This window comes from Pseudophryne corroboree, chromosome 8, assembly GCF_028390025.1.
Source record: "Pseudophryne corroboree isolate aPseCor3 chromosome 8, aPseCor3.hap2, whole genome shotgun sequence".
NCBI lineage: Eukaryota > Metazoa > Chordata > Amphibia > Anura > Myobatrachidae > Pseudophryne > Pseudophryne corroboree.
This window is the reverse complement of record NC_086451.1, coordinates 306,673,530-306,687,718: the sequence shown is the minus strand read 5'-3', so window position 1 is coordinate 306,687,718 and position 14,189 is coordinate 306,673,530. Positions and strand designations below refer to the sequence as shown.

At 43.9% G+C, this 14,189-nt stretch overlaps 1 protein-coding gene across 2 annotated transcripts in view; it reads left to right on the top strand.

Moving 5' to 3' along the window:
• PASD1 (PAS domain containing repressor 1) overlaps positions 1-14,189 on the top strand; it is a 252,224-nt gene that overhangs the window by 220,082 nt on the left and 17,953 nt on the right. For both annotated transcript variants that reach the window (XM_063937369.1, XM_063937368.1), the window contains exons 14-16: positions 7,689-7,812; positions 9,916-10,022; positions 13,929-14,018. In XM_063937369.1, coding sequence (XP_063793439.1) covers positions 7,689-7,812; positions 9,916-10,022; positions 13,929-14,018 — 321 coding nt within the window. The remainder of the gene's footprint in view (positions 1-7,688; positions 7,813-9,915; positions 10,023-13,928; positions 14,019-14,189) is intronic.

Below are 14,189 nucleotides of genomic sequence, written 5' to 3'. Positions count from 1 at the left end.
ACACAAACACCGGGCCCATCTAGGAGTGGCACTGCAGTGTCACGCAGGATGGCCCTTCCAAAAAACCCTCCCCAAACAGCACATGACGCAAAGAAAAAAAGAGGCGCAATGAGGTAGCTGACTGTGTGAGTAAGATTAGCGACCCTAGTGGCCGACACAAACACCGGGCACATCTAGGAGTGGCACTGCAGTGTCACGCAGGATGTCCCTTCCAAAAAACCCTCCCCAAACAGCACATGACGCAAAGAAAAAAAGAGGCGCAATGAGGTAGCTGACTGTGTGAGAAAGATAAGCGACCCTAGTGGCCGACACAAACACCGGGCCCATCTAGGAGTGGCACTGCAGTGTCACGCAGGATGTCCCTTCCAAAAAACCCTCCCCAATCAGCACATGATGCAAAGAAAAAGAAAAGAAAAAAGAGGTGCAAGATGGAATTATCCTTGGGCCCTCCCACCCACCCTTATGTTGTATAAATAAAACAGGACATGCACACTTTAACCAACCCATCATTTCAGTGACAGGGTCTGCCACACGACTGTGACTGATATGACGGGTTGGTTTGGACCCCCCCCAAAAAAGAAGCAATTAATCTCTCCTTGCACAAACTGGCTCTACAGAGGCAAGATGTCCACCTCATCTTCACCCTCCGATATATCACCGTGTACATCCCCCTCCTCACAGATTATCAATTCGTCCCCACTGGAATCCACCATCTCAGCTCCCTGTGTACTTTGTGGAGGCAATTGCTGCTGGTCAATGTCTCCGCGGAGGAATTGATTATAATTCATTTTAATGAACATCATCTTCTCCACATTTTCTGGATGTAACCTCGTACGCCGATTGCTGACAAGGTGAGCGGCGGCACTAAACACTCTTTCGGAGTACACACTTGTGGGAGGGCAACTTAGGTAGAATAAAGCCAGTTTGTGCAAGGGCCTCCAAATTGCCTCTTTTTCCTGCCAGTATAAGTACGGACTGTGTGACGTGCCTACTTGGATGCGGTCACTCATATAATCCTCCACCATTCTATCAATGTTGAGAGAATCATATGCAGTGACAGTAGACGACATGTCCGTAATCGTTGTCAGGTCCTTCAGTCCGGACCAGATGTCAGCATCAGCAGTCGCTCCAGACTGCCCTGCATCACCGCCAGCGGGTGGGCTCGGAATTCTGAGCCTTTTCCTCGCACCCCCAGTTGCGGGAGAATGTGAAGGAGGAGATGTTGACAGGTCGCGTTCCGCTTGACTTGACAATTTTGTCACCAGCAGGTCTTTCAACCCCAGCAGACCTGTGTCTGCCGGAAAGAGAGATCCAAGGTAGGCTTTAAATCTAGGATCGAGCACGGTGGCCAAAATGTAGTGCTCTGATTTCAACAGATTGACCACCCGTGAATCCTTGTTAAGCGAATTAAGGGCTGCATCCACAAGTCCCACATGCCTAGCGGAATCGCTCCGTGTTAGCTCCTTCTTCAATGCCTCCAGCTTCTTCTGCAAAAGCCTGATGAGGGGAATGACCTGACTCAGGCTGGCAGTGTCTGAACTGACTTCACGTGTGGCAAGTTCAAAGGGCATCAGAACCTTGCACAACGTTGAAATCATTCTCCACTGCACTTGAGACAGGTGCATTCCATCTCCTATATCGTGCTCAATTGTATAGGCTTGAATGGCCTTTTGCTGCTCCTCCAACCTCTGAAGCATATAGAGGGTTGAATTCCACCTCGTTACCACTTCTTGCTTCAGATGATGGCAGGGCAGGTTCAGTAGTTTTTGGTGGTGCTCCAGTCTTCTGTACGTGGTGCCTGTACGCCGAAAGTGTCCCGCAATTTTTCTGGCCACCGACAGCATCTCTTGCACGCCCCTGTCGTTTTTTAAAAAATTCTGCACCACCAAATTCAAGGTATGTGCAAAACATGGGACGTGCTGGAATTTGCCCATATTTAATGCACACACAATATTGCTGGCGTTGTCCGATGCCACAAATCCACAGGAGAGTCCAATTGGGGTAAGCCATTCCGCGATGATCTTCCTCAGTTGCCGTAAGAGGTTTTCAGCTGTGTGCGTATTCTGGAAAGCGGTGATACAAAGCGTAGCCTGCCTAGGAAAGAGTTGGCGTTTGCGAGATGCTGCTACTGGTGCCGCCGCTGCTGTTCTTGCGGCGGGAGTCCATACATCTACCCAGTGGGCTGTCACAGTCATATAGTCCTGACCCTGCCCTGCTCCACTTGTCCACATGTCCGTGGTTAAGTGGACATTGGGTACAACTGCATTTTTTAGGAGACTGGTGAGTCTTTTTCTGACGTCCGTGTACATTCTCGGTATCGCCTGCCTAGAGAAGTGGAACCTAGATGGTATTTGGTAACGGGGGCACACTGCCTCAATAAATTGTCTAGTTCCCTGTGAACTAACGGCGGATACCGGACGCACGTCTAACACCAACATAGTTGTCAAGGACTCAGTTATCCGCTTTGCAGTAGGATGACTGCTGTGATATTTCATCTTCCTCGCAAAGGACTGTTGAACAGCTTACTGGAAGTAGTACAAGTGGGCTTACGACTTCCCCTCTGGGATGACCATCGACTCCCAGCGGCAACAACAGCAGCGCCAGCAGCAGTAGGCGTTACACGCAAGGATGCATCGGAGGAATCCCAGGCAGGAGAGGACTCGTCAGACTTGCCAGTGACATGGCCTGCAGGACTATTGGCATTCCTGGGGAAGGAGGAAATTGACACTGAGGGAGTTGGTGGGGTGGTTTGCGTGAGCTTGGTTACAAGAGGAAGGGATTTACTGGTCAGTGGACTGCTTCCGCTGTCACCCAAAGTTTTTGAACTTGTCACTGACTTATTATGAATGCGCTGCAGGTGACGTATAAGGGAGGATGTTCCGAGGTGGTTAACGTCCTTACCCCTACTTATTACAGCTTGACAAAGGGAACACACGGCTTGACACCTGTTGTCCGCATTTCTGGTGAAATACCTCCACACCGAAGAGCTGATTTTTTTGGTATTTTCACCTGGCATGTCAACGGCCATATTCCTCCCACGGACAACAGGTGTCTCCCCGGGTGCCTGACTTAAACAAACCACCTCACCATCAGAATCCTCCTGGTCAATTTCCTCCCCAGCGCCAGCAACACCCATATCCTCCTCATCCTGGTGTACTTCAACACTGACATCTTCAATCTGACTATCAGGAACTGGACTGCGGGTGCTCCTTCCAGCACTTGCAGGGGGCATGCAAATAGTGGAAGGCGCATGCTCTTCACGTCCAGTGTTGGGAAGGTCAGGCATCGCAAACGACACAATTGGACTCTCCTTGTGGATTTGGGATTTCAAAGAACGCACAGTTCTTTGCGGTGCTTTTGCCAGCTTGAGTCTTTTCAGTTTTCTAGCGAGAGGCTGAGTGCTTCCATCCTCATGTGAAGCTGAACCACTAGCCATGAACATAGGCCAGGGCCTCAGCCGTTCCTTGCCACTCCGTGTGGTAAATGGCATATTGGCAAGTTTACGCTTCTCCTCCGACAATTTTATTTTAGGTTTTGGAGTCCTTTTTTTTCTGATATTTGGTGTTTTGGATTTGACATGCTCTGTACTATGACATTGGGCATCGGCCTTGGCAGACGACGTTGCTGGCATTTCATCGTCTCGGCCATGACTAGTGGCAGCAGCTTCAGCACGAGGTGGAAGTGGATCTTGATCTTTCCCTAATTTTGGAACCTCAACTTTTTTGTTCTCCATATTTTATAGGCAGAACTAAAAGGCACCTCAGGTAAACAATGGAGATGGATGGATTGGATACTAGTATACAATTATGGACGGACTGCCACGGTTAGGTGGTATAAAAAAACCACGGTTAGGTGGTATATATTATAATAATAATACAATTATGGATGGACGGACTGCCTGCCGACTGCCGACACAGAGGTAGCCACAGCCGTGAACTACCGCACTGTACACTGGTTGATAAAGAGATAGTAGTATACTCGTAACAACTAGTATGACACTATGACGACGGTATAAAGAATGAAAAAAAAACCACGGTTAGGTGGTATATATTATAATAATAATACAATTATGGATGGACGGACTGCCTGCCGACTGCCGACACAGAGGTAGCCACAGCCGTGAACTACCGCACTGTACACTGGTTGATAAAGAGATAGTAGTATATTCGTAACAACTAGTATGACACTATGACGACGGTATAAAGAATGAAAAAAAAACCACGGTTAGGTGGTATATATTATAATAATAATACAATTATGGATGGACGGACTGCCTGCCGACTGCCGACACAGAGGTAGCCACAGCCGTGAACTACCGCACTGTACACTGGTTGATAAAGAGATAGTAGTATACTCGTAACAACTAGTATGACACTATGACGACGGTATAAAGAATGAAAAAAAAACCACGGTTAGGTGGTATATATTATAATAATAATACAATTATGGATGGACGGACTGCCTGCCGACTGCCGACACAGAGGTAGCCACAGCCGTGAACTACCGCACTGTACACTGGTTGATAAAGAGATAGTAGTATACTCGTAACAACTAGTATGACACTATGACGACGGTATAAAGAATGCAAAAAAAACCACAGTTAGGTGGTATATATTATAATAATAATACAATTATGGATGGACGGACTGCCTGCCGACTGCCGACACAGAGGTAGCCACAGCCGTGAACTACCGCACTGTACACTGGTTGATAAAGAGATAGTAGTATACTCGTAACAACTAGTATGACACTATGACGGTATAAAGAATGAAAAAAAAACCACGGTTAGGTGGTATATATTATAATAATAATACAATTATGGATGGACGGACTGCCTGCCGACACAGAGGTAGCCACAGCCGTGAACTACCGCACTGTACACTGGTTGATAAAGAGATAGTAGTATACTCGTAACAATTAGGATGACACTATGACGGTATAAAGAATGAAAAAAAAACCACGGTTAGGTGGTAGGTATATAATAATAAATAATACAATTCTGGTCGGACGGACTGCCTGCCGTGTGCCGACACAGAGGTAGCCACAGCCGTGAACTACCGCACTGTACACTGGTTGATAAAGAGATAGTAGTATACTCGTAACAATTAGGATGACACTATGACGGTATAAAGAATGAAAAAAAAACCACGGTTAGGTGGTAGGTATATAATAATAAATAATACAATTCTGGTCGGACGGACTGCCTGCCGTGTGCCGACACAGAGGTAGCCACAGCCGTGAACTACCGCACTGTACACTGGTTGATAAAGAGATAGTAGTATACTCGTAACAATTAGGATGACACTATGACGGTATAAAGAATGAAAAAAAAACCACGGTTAGGTGGTAGGTATATAATAATAAATAATACAATTCTGGTCGGACGGACTGCCTGCCGTGTGCCGACACAGAGGTAGCCACAGCCGTGAACTACCGCACTGTACACTGGTTGATAAAGAGATAGTAGTATACTCGTAACAATTAGGATGACACTATGACGGTATAAAGAATGAAAAAAAAACCACGGTTAGGTGGTAGGTATATAATAATAAATAATACAATTCTGGTCGGACGGACTGCCTGCCGTGTGCCGACACAGAGGTAGCCACAGCCGTGAACTACCGCACTGTACACTGGTTGATAAAGAGATAGTAGTATACTCGTAACAATTAGGATGACACTATGACGGTATAAAGAATGAAAAAAAAACCACGGTTAGGTGGTAGGTATATAATAATAAATAATACAATTCTGGTCGGACGGACTGCCTGCCGTGTGCCGACACAGAGGTAGCCACAGCCGTGAACTACCGCACTGTACACTGGTTGATAAAGAGATAGTAGTATACTCGTAACAATTAGGATGACACTATGACGGTATAAAGAATGAAAAAAAAACCACGGTTAGGTGGTAGGTATATAATAATAAATAATACAATTCTGGTCGGACGGACTGCCTGCCGTGTGCCGACACAGAGGTAGCCACAGCCGTGAACTACCGCACTGTACACTGGTTGATAAAGAGATAGTAGTATACTCGTAACAATTAGGATGACACTATGACGGTATAAAGAATGAAAAAAAAACCACGGTTAGGTGGTAGGTATATAATAATAAATAATACAATTCTGGTCGGACGGACTGCCTGCCGTGTGCCGACACAGAGGTAGCCACAGCCGTGAACTACCGCACTGTACACTGGTTGATAAAGAGATAGTAGTATACTCGTAACAATTAGGATGACACTATGACGGTATAAAGAATGAAAAAAAAACCACGGTTAGGTGGTAGGTATATAATAATAAATAATACAATTCTGGTCGGACGGACTGCCTGCCGTGTGCCGCCACAGAGGTAGCCACAGCCGTGAACTACCGCACTGTACACTGGTTGATAAAGAGATAGTAGTATACTCGTAACAATTAGGATGACACTATGACGGTATAAAGAATGAAAAAAAAACCACGGTTAGGTGGTAGGTATATAATAATAAATAATACAATTCTGGTCGGACGGACTGCCTGCCGTGTGCCGACACAGAGGTAGCCACAGCCGTGAACTACCGCACTGTACTGTGTCTGCTGCTAATATAGACTGGTTGATATTTAAAGAGATATTAGTAGTATACAACAATACTATACTGGTGGTCAGGCACTGGTCACCACTCCTGCAGCAAAAGTGTGCACTGTTAATTAATATAATTGTACTCCTGGCTCCTGCTAACAACCTGCAGTGCTCCCCAGTCTCCCCCACAATTAATTATAAGCTTTTAATTTATACATTGATGACTGTGCAGCACACTGGGCTGAGCTGAGTGCACACAGACTGAGTCACACTGTGTGACTGACTGTGCTGTGTATCGTTTTTTTTTTCAGGCAGAGAACGGATATAGCAGAGAGAAGTGAACGGATATATTATATTAAATAAAAGTTAACTAGCAACTGCACTGGTCACTGACTGTGGTAAACTAACTCTGTCTGCGACTCTGCACAATCTCTCTCTATCTAATCTATCTATCTCTATTCTAATGGAGAGGACGCCAGACACGTCCTCTCCCTATCAATCTCAATGCACGAGTGAAAATGGCGGCGACGCGCGGCTCCTTATATAGAATCCGAGTCTCGCGATAGAATCCGAGCCTCGCGAGAATCCGACAGCGTCATGATGACGTTCGGGCGCGCTCGGGTTAACCGAGCAAGGCGGGAAGATCCGAGTCGCTCGGACCCGTGGAAAAAAAAGTGAAGTTCGTGCGGGTTCGGATTCAAAGAAACCGAACCCGCTCATCTCTAGTTTAAAGCTTACCTGACATCACTTTTTGGGACCAGTAGCGGCTCTCTTGTTACTTCTTCCAAGAATAAATGTCACTGTTCCATCTAAAAGTGGAACCCAGCACCAGACACAGCCACATAAAAGCCCCAATGCCAATCATAGTATATAGTATTTAAGAATAGCAGACACATAGAATTAAAAACTCGTATATTTGGATACAAGCTTGTCAAATTAAACAGAAGGTAAAATGGGGATTTTTTTTTTACCTTCCACTGGATCAGCTAAGGTTTTTAGTGTATGAATAGCTAAACTTGATATACATGCAGTATGTCTTTTTTAACCTAAACAACCATGTAACTTGCATTGTACTGTTTACCTGCATTGTATAACAAATGGTATTGTCCTTTCTTCTCCATTTAGGTCCAAAACACCTATCTAGATATTACACAATGCACAAATAACCAGGAGCAGAGCAGGGATGGAATGTCTGTATCATCACACAGCTCCCGCAGATCATCTCACACAGCTCTCTCAGATTCTGCCTGTATGTATACTATTCACTTTTTTAAAACCCATTTTAGTATAATTTTTGAAACATCAAAATGATTCTGTTGTGTAGCTGGTCACGTCCTTTCCATCACCCCTTCCTCCCATACCTTTCCCTTCTGTCTGTCTTCTACATGGCTTTCCCCGCCTAATGACATCCTTCTTTTTTTCCATTCAAACCATTTTCTCAGTCATCACGAGCTGCCCTTTCAGTTGATAAATGAATCCCTGCACCTTCTCTTCATCATTCATTCACTGCCTTCCCTGCTTCAGTCAACTTCTGTATTTCCTTTGTTTCAATCTCTGTATTGGTGCTTTACGGCCAGAGGTGGATTGGCCATAGGGCTTTCAGGGAAGATTCCCGGTGGGCCGGCACACCCACGGGGCCTGTTTTGTTTGAGGACATGTGGTCCTATTTATAGACATAATGAATAAGATGCAAAATAATTTGCATATATGAAAATTTCCTTGCACACTTAGCCTGTGATTGCAGATGATCTAGTGTATGCTCTGTCTGCCTGCTTGGCTGACATATAAGATTGAGTGAATAGTGATTGGGATACGCGGTTGATATAATAAGCAAGAACATATATCTTTCTAAAGAATGATAATAATTTCCTAAATTCTAAAGGTGTATCATATAATGTGCTCATAATATTTAATTTTATTTCCTTTTAACTTCCCCTTGATGCTGGACATGCCCACTATCTGGAAAGTCTTGGGGGGAGGGTGCTGCTGCCAAGGTCCATGGCTAGACCTTACACCTCTGGTGCTGCCCATGTGGGGCCACTAGTACAAATTTTTCCTAATCCGCCCGTTTACGGCACACGTCTTGGATGGACATTAAAGTCATGAAAAATGTCATTGTTGCAGGTTGAGTATCCCATATCCAAATATTCTGAAATATGGACTTTTTTGAGTGAGAGTGAGATAGTGAAACCTTTGTTTTCTGATAGCTCAATGTACACAAACTTTGTTTAATACACAAAGTTATAAAAAATATTGTATTAAATGACCTTCAGGCTGTGTGTATAAGGTGTATATGAAACATAAATGAATTGTGTGAATATACACACACTTTGTTTAATGCACAAAGTTATTAAAATTATTGGCTAAAATTACTTTCAGGCTGTGTGAATAAGGTGTATATGAAACATAAATACATTCTGTGCTTAGATTTAGGTCCCATCACCATGATATCTCATTATGGTGTGCAATTATTCCAAAATACGGAAAAATCCGATATCCAAAATACCTCTGGTCCCAAGCATTTTGAGGGATACTCAACCTGTATAAGTAGGACCCTTTATTATTTTACATGATTTTCTATAATGAATAATGACAGGCAAAGACATAGGAGGTGGTGGTGGTGGTGATGATTGGAATTACAGCTTTCCAGAATCCACCTACTAGACTAGGCCTAATGAGCAAAATAAAGGTGAAAATCCCAAAGGAAGTCCAACTCAATGTAGGTATTGTTCCGCAACGTGGAATAAAAGGCACTCACCAGTCTTGTCCAACTTAGTTCAACAAAAGTCACATGGTTTATTGGTGCAGGTCCAGAATATAACAACATTTCGGTCCCTCCAGGGACCTTTCTCAAGGATGTCACAGTTTAAAGGCCAGTACTCACTGGCCGATGTGTGAGAGATGTGTGCTGAGCAAACCGCTCAGCACACATCTCTCCCGCCGCTCAGCACAGCGCGATGTGTGCTGAGCGTGCGGGGGGGGGGGGGGGGGGAGACGTGGGGGCCGCTCATTTCACCCAGTGGGTGAAATGAGCGACCTACTAGATTGGCCAATCTAGCACCAGCGATAGCGATGCGCGGGGCTGCGCATCGCTATCGGGGCTACACACGGAGTGATCCTGCTTAAAATCTAAGCAATCTAGTCAGATTGCTTAGATTTTAAGCAGCGATCGCTCCGTGAGTACCCCCCTTAAGAGTATACACAACAGGTTACATTGAACTGAAATATGAAGGTAAAGTGTGTTCTAATCCCCATAGAAAAATCTTTCTCTTGCCCTTATTATAAAGTTCATGAATTTAGATCCTTTGTGTATACAGTATATGTAATGTTACCTTGCCTGTGTGTGTTCCAGCAACATCATCAATGAGGCATACAGAAGCCAGCACACCTTCTAGACACTCAAAGTCCTTAAGCCAACAGGATGTACCACAAATCAGACTGCCACCCACTGCAACCCAGGTACTTACACATGATGCTAATAATATACCAGTGTCATTTGTTCTAAGCTGCTAAAACGCATTGAGAAGGGGTTTGCCAGCAAGGACACCTGGTCAAAATACTACAGTACTTTTATTATTGTAACTGCTATAAACTCCGTTATTTTCTTCCATGCATAGTCTGTCTGTCTGTCTGTCTGTCTGTCTGTCTGTCTGTCTGTCTGTCTATCTATCTATCTATCTATCTATCTATCTATCTAACATACTTATTGCAATGTTAAGAAAGCTACAATGTAGATTATACAAGTATTGGAAGCCACAGAGGCAAGAGACTTATCAACTTCAAAGCGTGATTCATTCTAAAAAGTTTAATATAATAAATTAATCTAATATACATAGTATATATAGGTATAATTGAATACATACAATTTGCCGGTGGTCGGGATGCCGGCAGTCACATGATCGACTGCGGCATCCTGACACTGAAAATACTGACATCAGGGGGGGAAAGTATTTCTACCCCCCCCCCCCCCCTTCCCTAACCCTCGAGGGGTGGCGCGGCTAGGAATAACCCTCAGGGAGTGGTGGTTGGGGCTAAACCCCCCACAGTGCCTAATCCTAACCCTTCCCCCCCTCTTTTTCCCCCAGGCCCTAAGCCTGAACTCCGAAACTCATATTCGGGATGTCAGCTGTCGGTAATCTGGCGCTGGTCTCCTGAGTGGTGTCGGGATTCTGGCGTCGGTCACATGACCGCTGGCATCCCAACAGCCGCATCCCAGTATAATTCATAGCATGTAACATTTTTGCTTTTTACTTACAGTATTCACATTTAGCGTCACTTTATATGTCATTCCTTTTTTTTGTGAAGTTTCTGTTTGCATTGAAGTGTGGTGACATTTCAGAGGTGACGCATATAGGGGCTGCTTGTTTGACCATCTTTAGGGACCCATTGCGTATTTATTTTTCAGTTGTATAGGTATAATGTCTACTGAGTGTAAGGTTTTGTAGTTGGGGTTTCTGCCTAAAGGTTTGCCGGGTACAGTAATTTGTAGCACCATGCCTAAAGTATAGTAAAACACTGTGCCTAGCCACAGACTGCCTCAAACATCTGCCTATTCAATTGTTGAACAAAGCTTCTGCTAGATTGTGGTCATATCTGTGTAAGAGTACTACTAATATTGGGGCAGATGTATTAACCGGGAGAAGGCATAAGGAAGTTATAAACCAGTGATATGTGCAAGGTGATAAAGGCACCAGCCAATCAGATCCTAACTGTTAATATAAATATTGGAGCTGATTGGCTGGTGCCTTTATCACCTTGCACATATCACTGGTTTATCACTTCCTTATGCCTTCTCCTGGTTAATACATCTGCCCCATTATTTCTTATACTAGCTTTTTATTTTTAACATACTTGAAATATAAAGTTCTTTAAAAAGTTATGAGGTGAAGAAGAGTAAAAGTTGTTACAATTATACTATAGAAATACTGCTCATTTATATTCCTATTAAGATGTAAATCTAGTTTAAGGTTTTTTTTAGGTGTTACGCTGTAGGCAAAAAAGAATCCTTTACGCTGACACTTGGGGGGTCATTCCGAGTTGATCGCTAGCTGCCGTTGTTCACAGCGCAGTGATCAGGCTAAAAAACGGCATTTCTGTGCATGCGTATGCCCCGCAAGCCGCACGCACGACGTACGGGTACAAAGCCCGTTTTGGTTGTGCACAGGTTCTACCGAAGTTTTCAGTCGCACTGACGGACGCAAGAAGATTGACAGCAAGGGGGCGTTTCTGGGTGTCAACTGACCGTTTTCAGGGAGTGTTTGCAAAAACGCAGGCATGTCTGGGCGGGTGCATGACGTCAAATCCGGACACGAATAGGCTGAAGTGATCGCAAGAGCCGATTAGGTTCAGAGCTACTCTGAAACTGCACAAACTGTTTTTGCTGAGCTCGGCTGCACATGCGTTCTTACTTCTGCTAAGCTAAAATACACTCCCCAGTGGGCGGCGGCATAGCGTTTGCACGGCTGCAAAAACTAGCTAGCGAGCGAGCGATCAACTCGGAATGACCCCCTTAATGTTTATTTCTAGCATTACCACCTGTTTCATGTAATATAGATTATTACTTGAAAAGCAGAAAGCTCATTTAGTAAATTGCAAAACGCGTGCCTCCTGAAGTACCCATGCCCTTTGCACAAATGCACCCATATTAAAGAAAGGCGCATGGATTTGTGGTACAAGATGGCAGTGTCTGCAGGTGTGCAAAATGAGGGTAATCTCTAGGCCCATACATCCAAATTACAACATCTAGTTTCAAATAGATACAGATTTACTGAAGAAAAAACAAGCACAAAAAACAGACAAAGTGAGAAGTGTAATATTTTCAGAGTTTACAAAATCAATGGTTTTCTGCAATTTGCCAGCTGTTATAAAATGCCAATGTTATCAAAGTAGTGGGTTTTGCCTTTAATAACTGTAGCGTTTTAAAAAATAGCCAGCAAAATGAGCAAAAATAGATGATTCCCCCAAAGCAGAGAAAACAAGGGCCCACATTCCGAGTTGTTCGCTCGCTAGCTGCTTCTAGCAGCATTGCACACGCTATTCGCCGCCCTCTGGGAGTGTATCTTAGCTTAGCAGAATAGCGAACGAAAGATTAGCAGAACTGCTAATAAATAATTCTTTGCAGTTTCTGAGTAGCTCCAGACCTACTCACAGATTGCGATCAGCTCAGTCCGTTTAGTTCCTGGTTTGACGCCACAAACACGCCCTGCGTTCTGTCAGCCACTCCCCCGTTTCTCCAGACACTCCCGCGTTTTTCCCGGACACGCCTGCGTTTTTTAGCACACTCCCAGAAAACGCTCAGTTACCTCCCAGAAACGCCCCTTTCCTGTCAATCATTTAGCGATCAGCAGAGCGACTGAAAAGCGCCGCAGAATCCACAGCAAAACTGCTACATTTTTTGTTAACTAAGCGCACGCGCCCTGCGTGCCTTGCGCATGCGCAATTAGCAACAAATCGCAGCATAGCGAAAATCTGCAACGAGCGAACAACTCGGAATGACCCCCAATGAGTGGGAGTATGAGAGACAGACACACAGATAGAACAGGCTGGAAATTAGTTCTGAAAGTGAGCCCTCTGCTGGAGACACAGGAGAAGGCATGCAATACCAAATGACAGACGGCAGACGAACAGAACACAGGATTACTTACACAGAAACTGCATTTGGAAGATAGGTATAGCAAAGCTATACTGCAGGTGGATTAGTTTAATATAAGTATTTATGGGTACGTATAGGAATTAGCTTCATATGTCAAAATATAAATGTATTACTGTGTACATCATACGTATATGAAAAGTTTTCCGTTGTTATTGCCTCGCTTTGAATTCCCCTTTCATAGGGCCACACAACAGGGATGATAAAGGGGTATATTATGTGTTTACTAAGGCGCACAGGACACAGTAAACTAGTACATTATTTCAGGAGCTTAATTTCGCTCTTTGGCATGTGTAACAGAATGTGCTTCTCTCTTGAACATTACTCAAGTGATTTAACATTTCTGCTATGCAGAATTCAGCATAGTAAGATCTATGCTGTGCTTGCGCGTTGGCAACTTGGTAATGTGGAAACAACAGGTTATGAGCCAATAATATATTTGTATTGTTTACAATATGTTTTCTGTAACATCACAATTACTGTAATTATTAGAAAATTAGTGGTTTTTCGTTTGTAGCTGTATGTTTATAATTAAATATTAGCGGTCTGCAAATGTGTGTATCATAAACAGCCATCTAGGAGAAACAAAATATAATTCAGCCTGCAATAACATTCTTGTGTTTGCACTGCCTTACTGTTTGTGAGGAACTGTCACTGATATTCTGTATATGTATTATTGTGTATTAATGTTAATAATCTTGTTTGTTTTTCCATAGCCTGTAGTACCTCCACAAGCTCCACCGGAACATCTAGCTCCTCAACTCCACGTTACGCAAACAACAGTTCCAACACAAAAAGCTGTCTTGGTAATATTTTGAGTTAAAACCAACTAAATAATAGGGGAGATTCAACACATCTTACTAACATAATGGTAGCTCTAATCACATGACTAATACGATAGTAACACATCAGTAGTTGTACATTGTTACATAAATATCACAGGTAGACGTGGCAAATTACCTGCAGTAAGGTGGAAG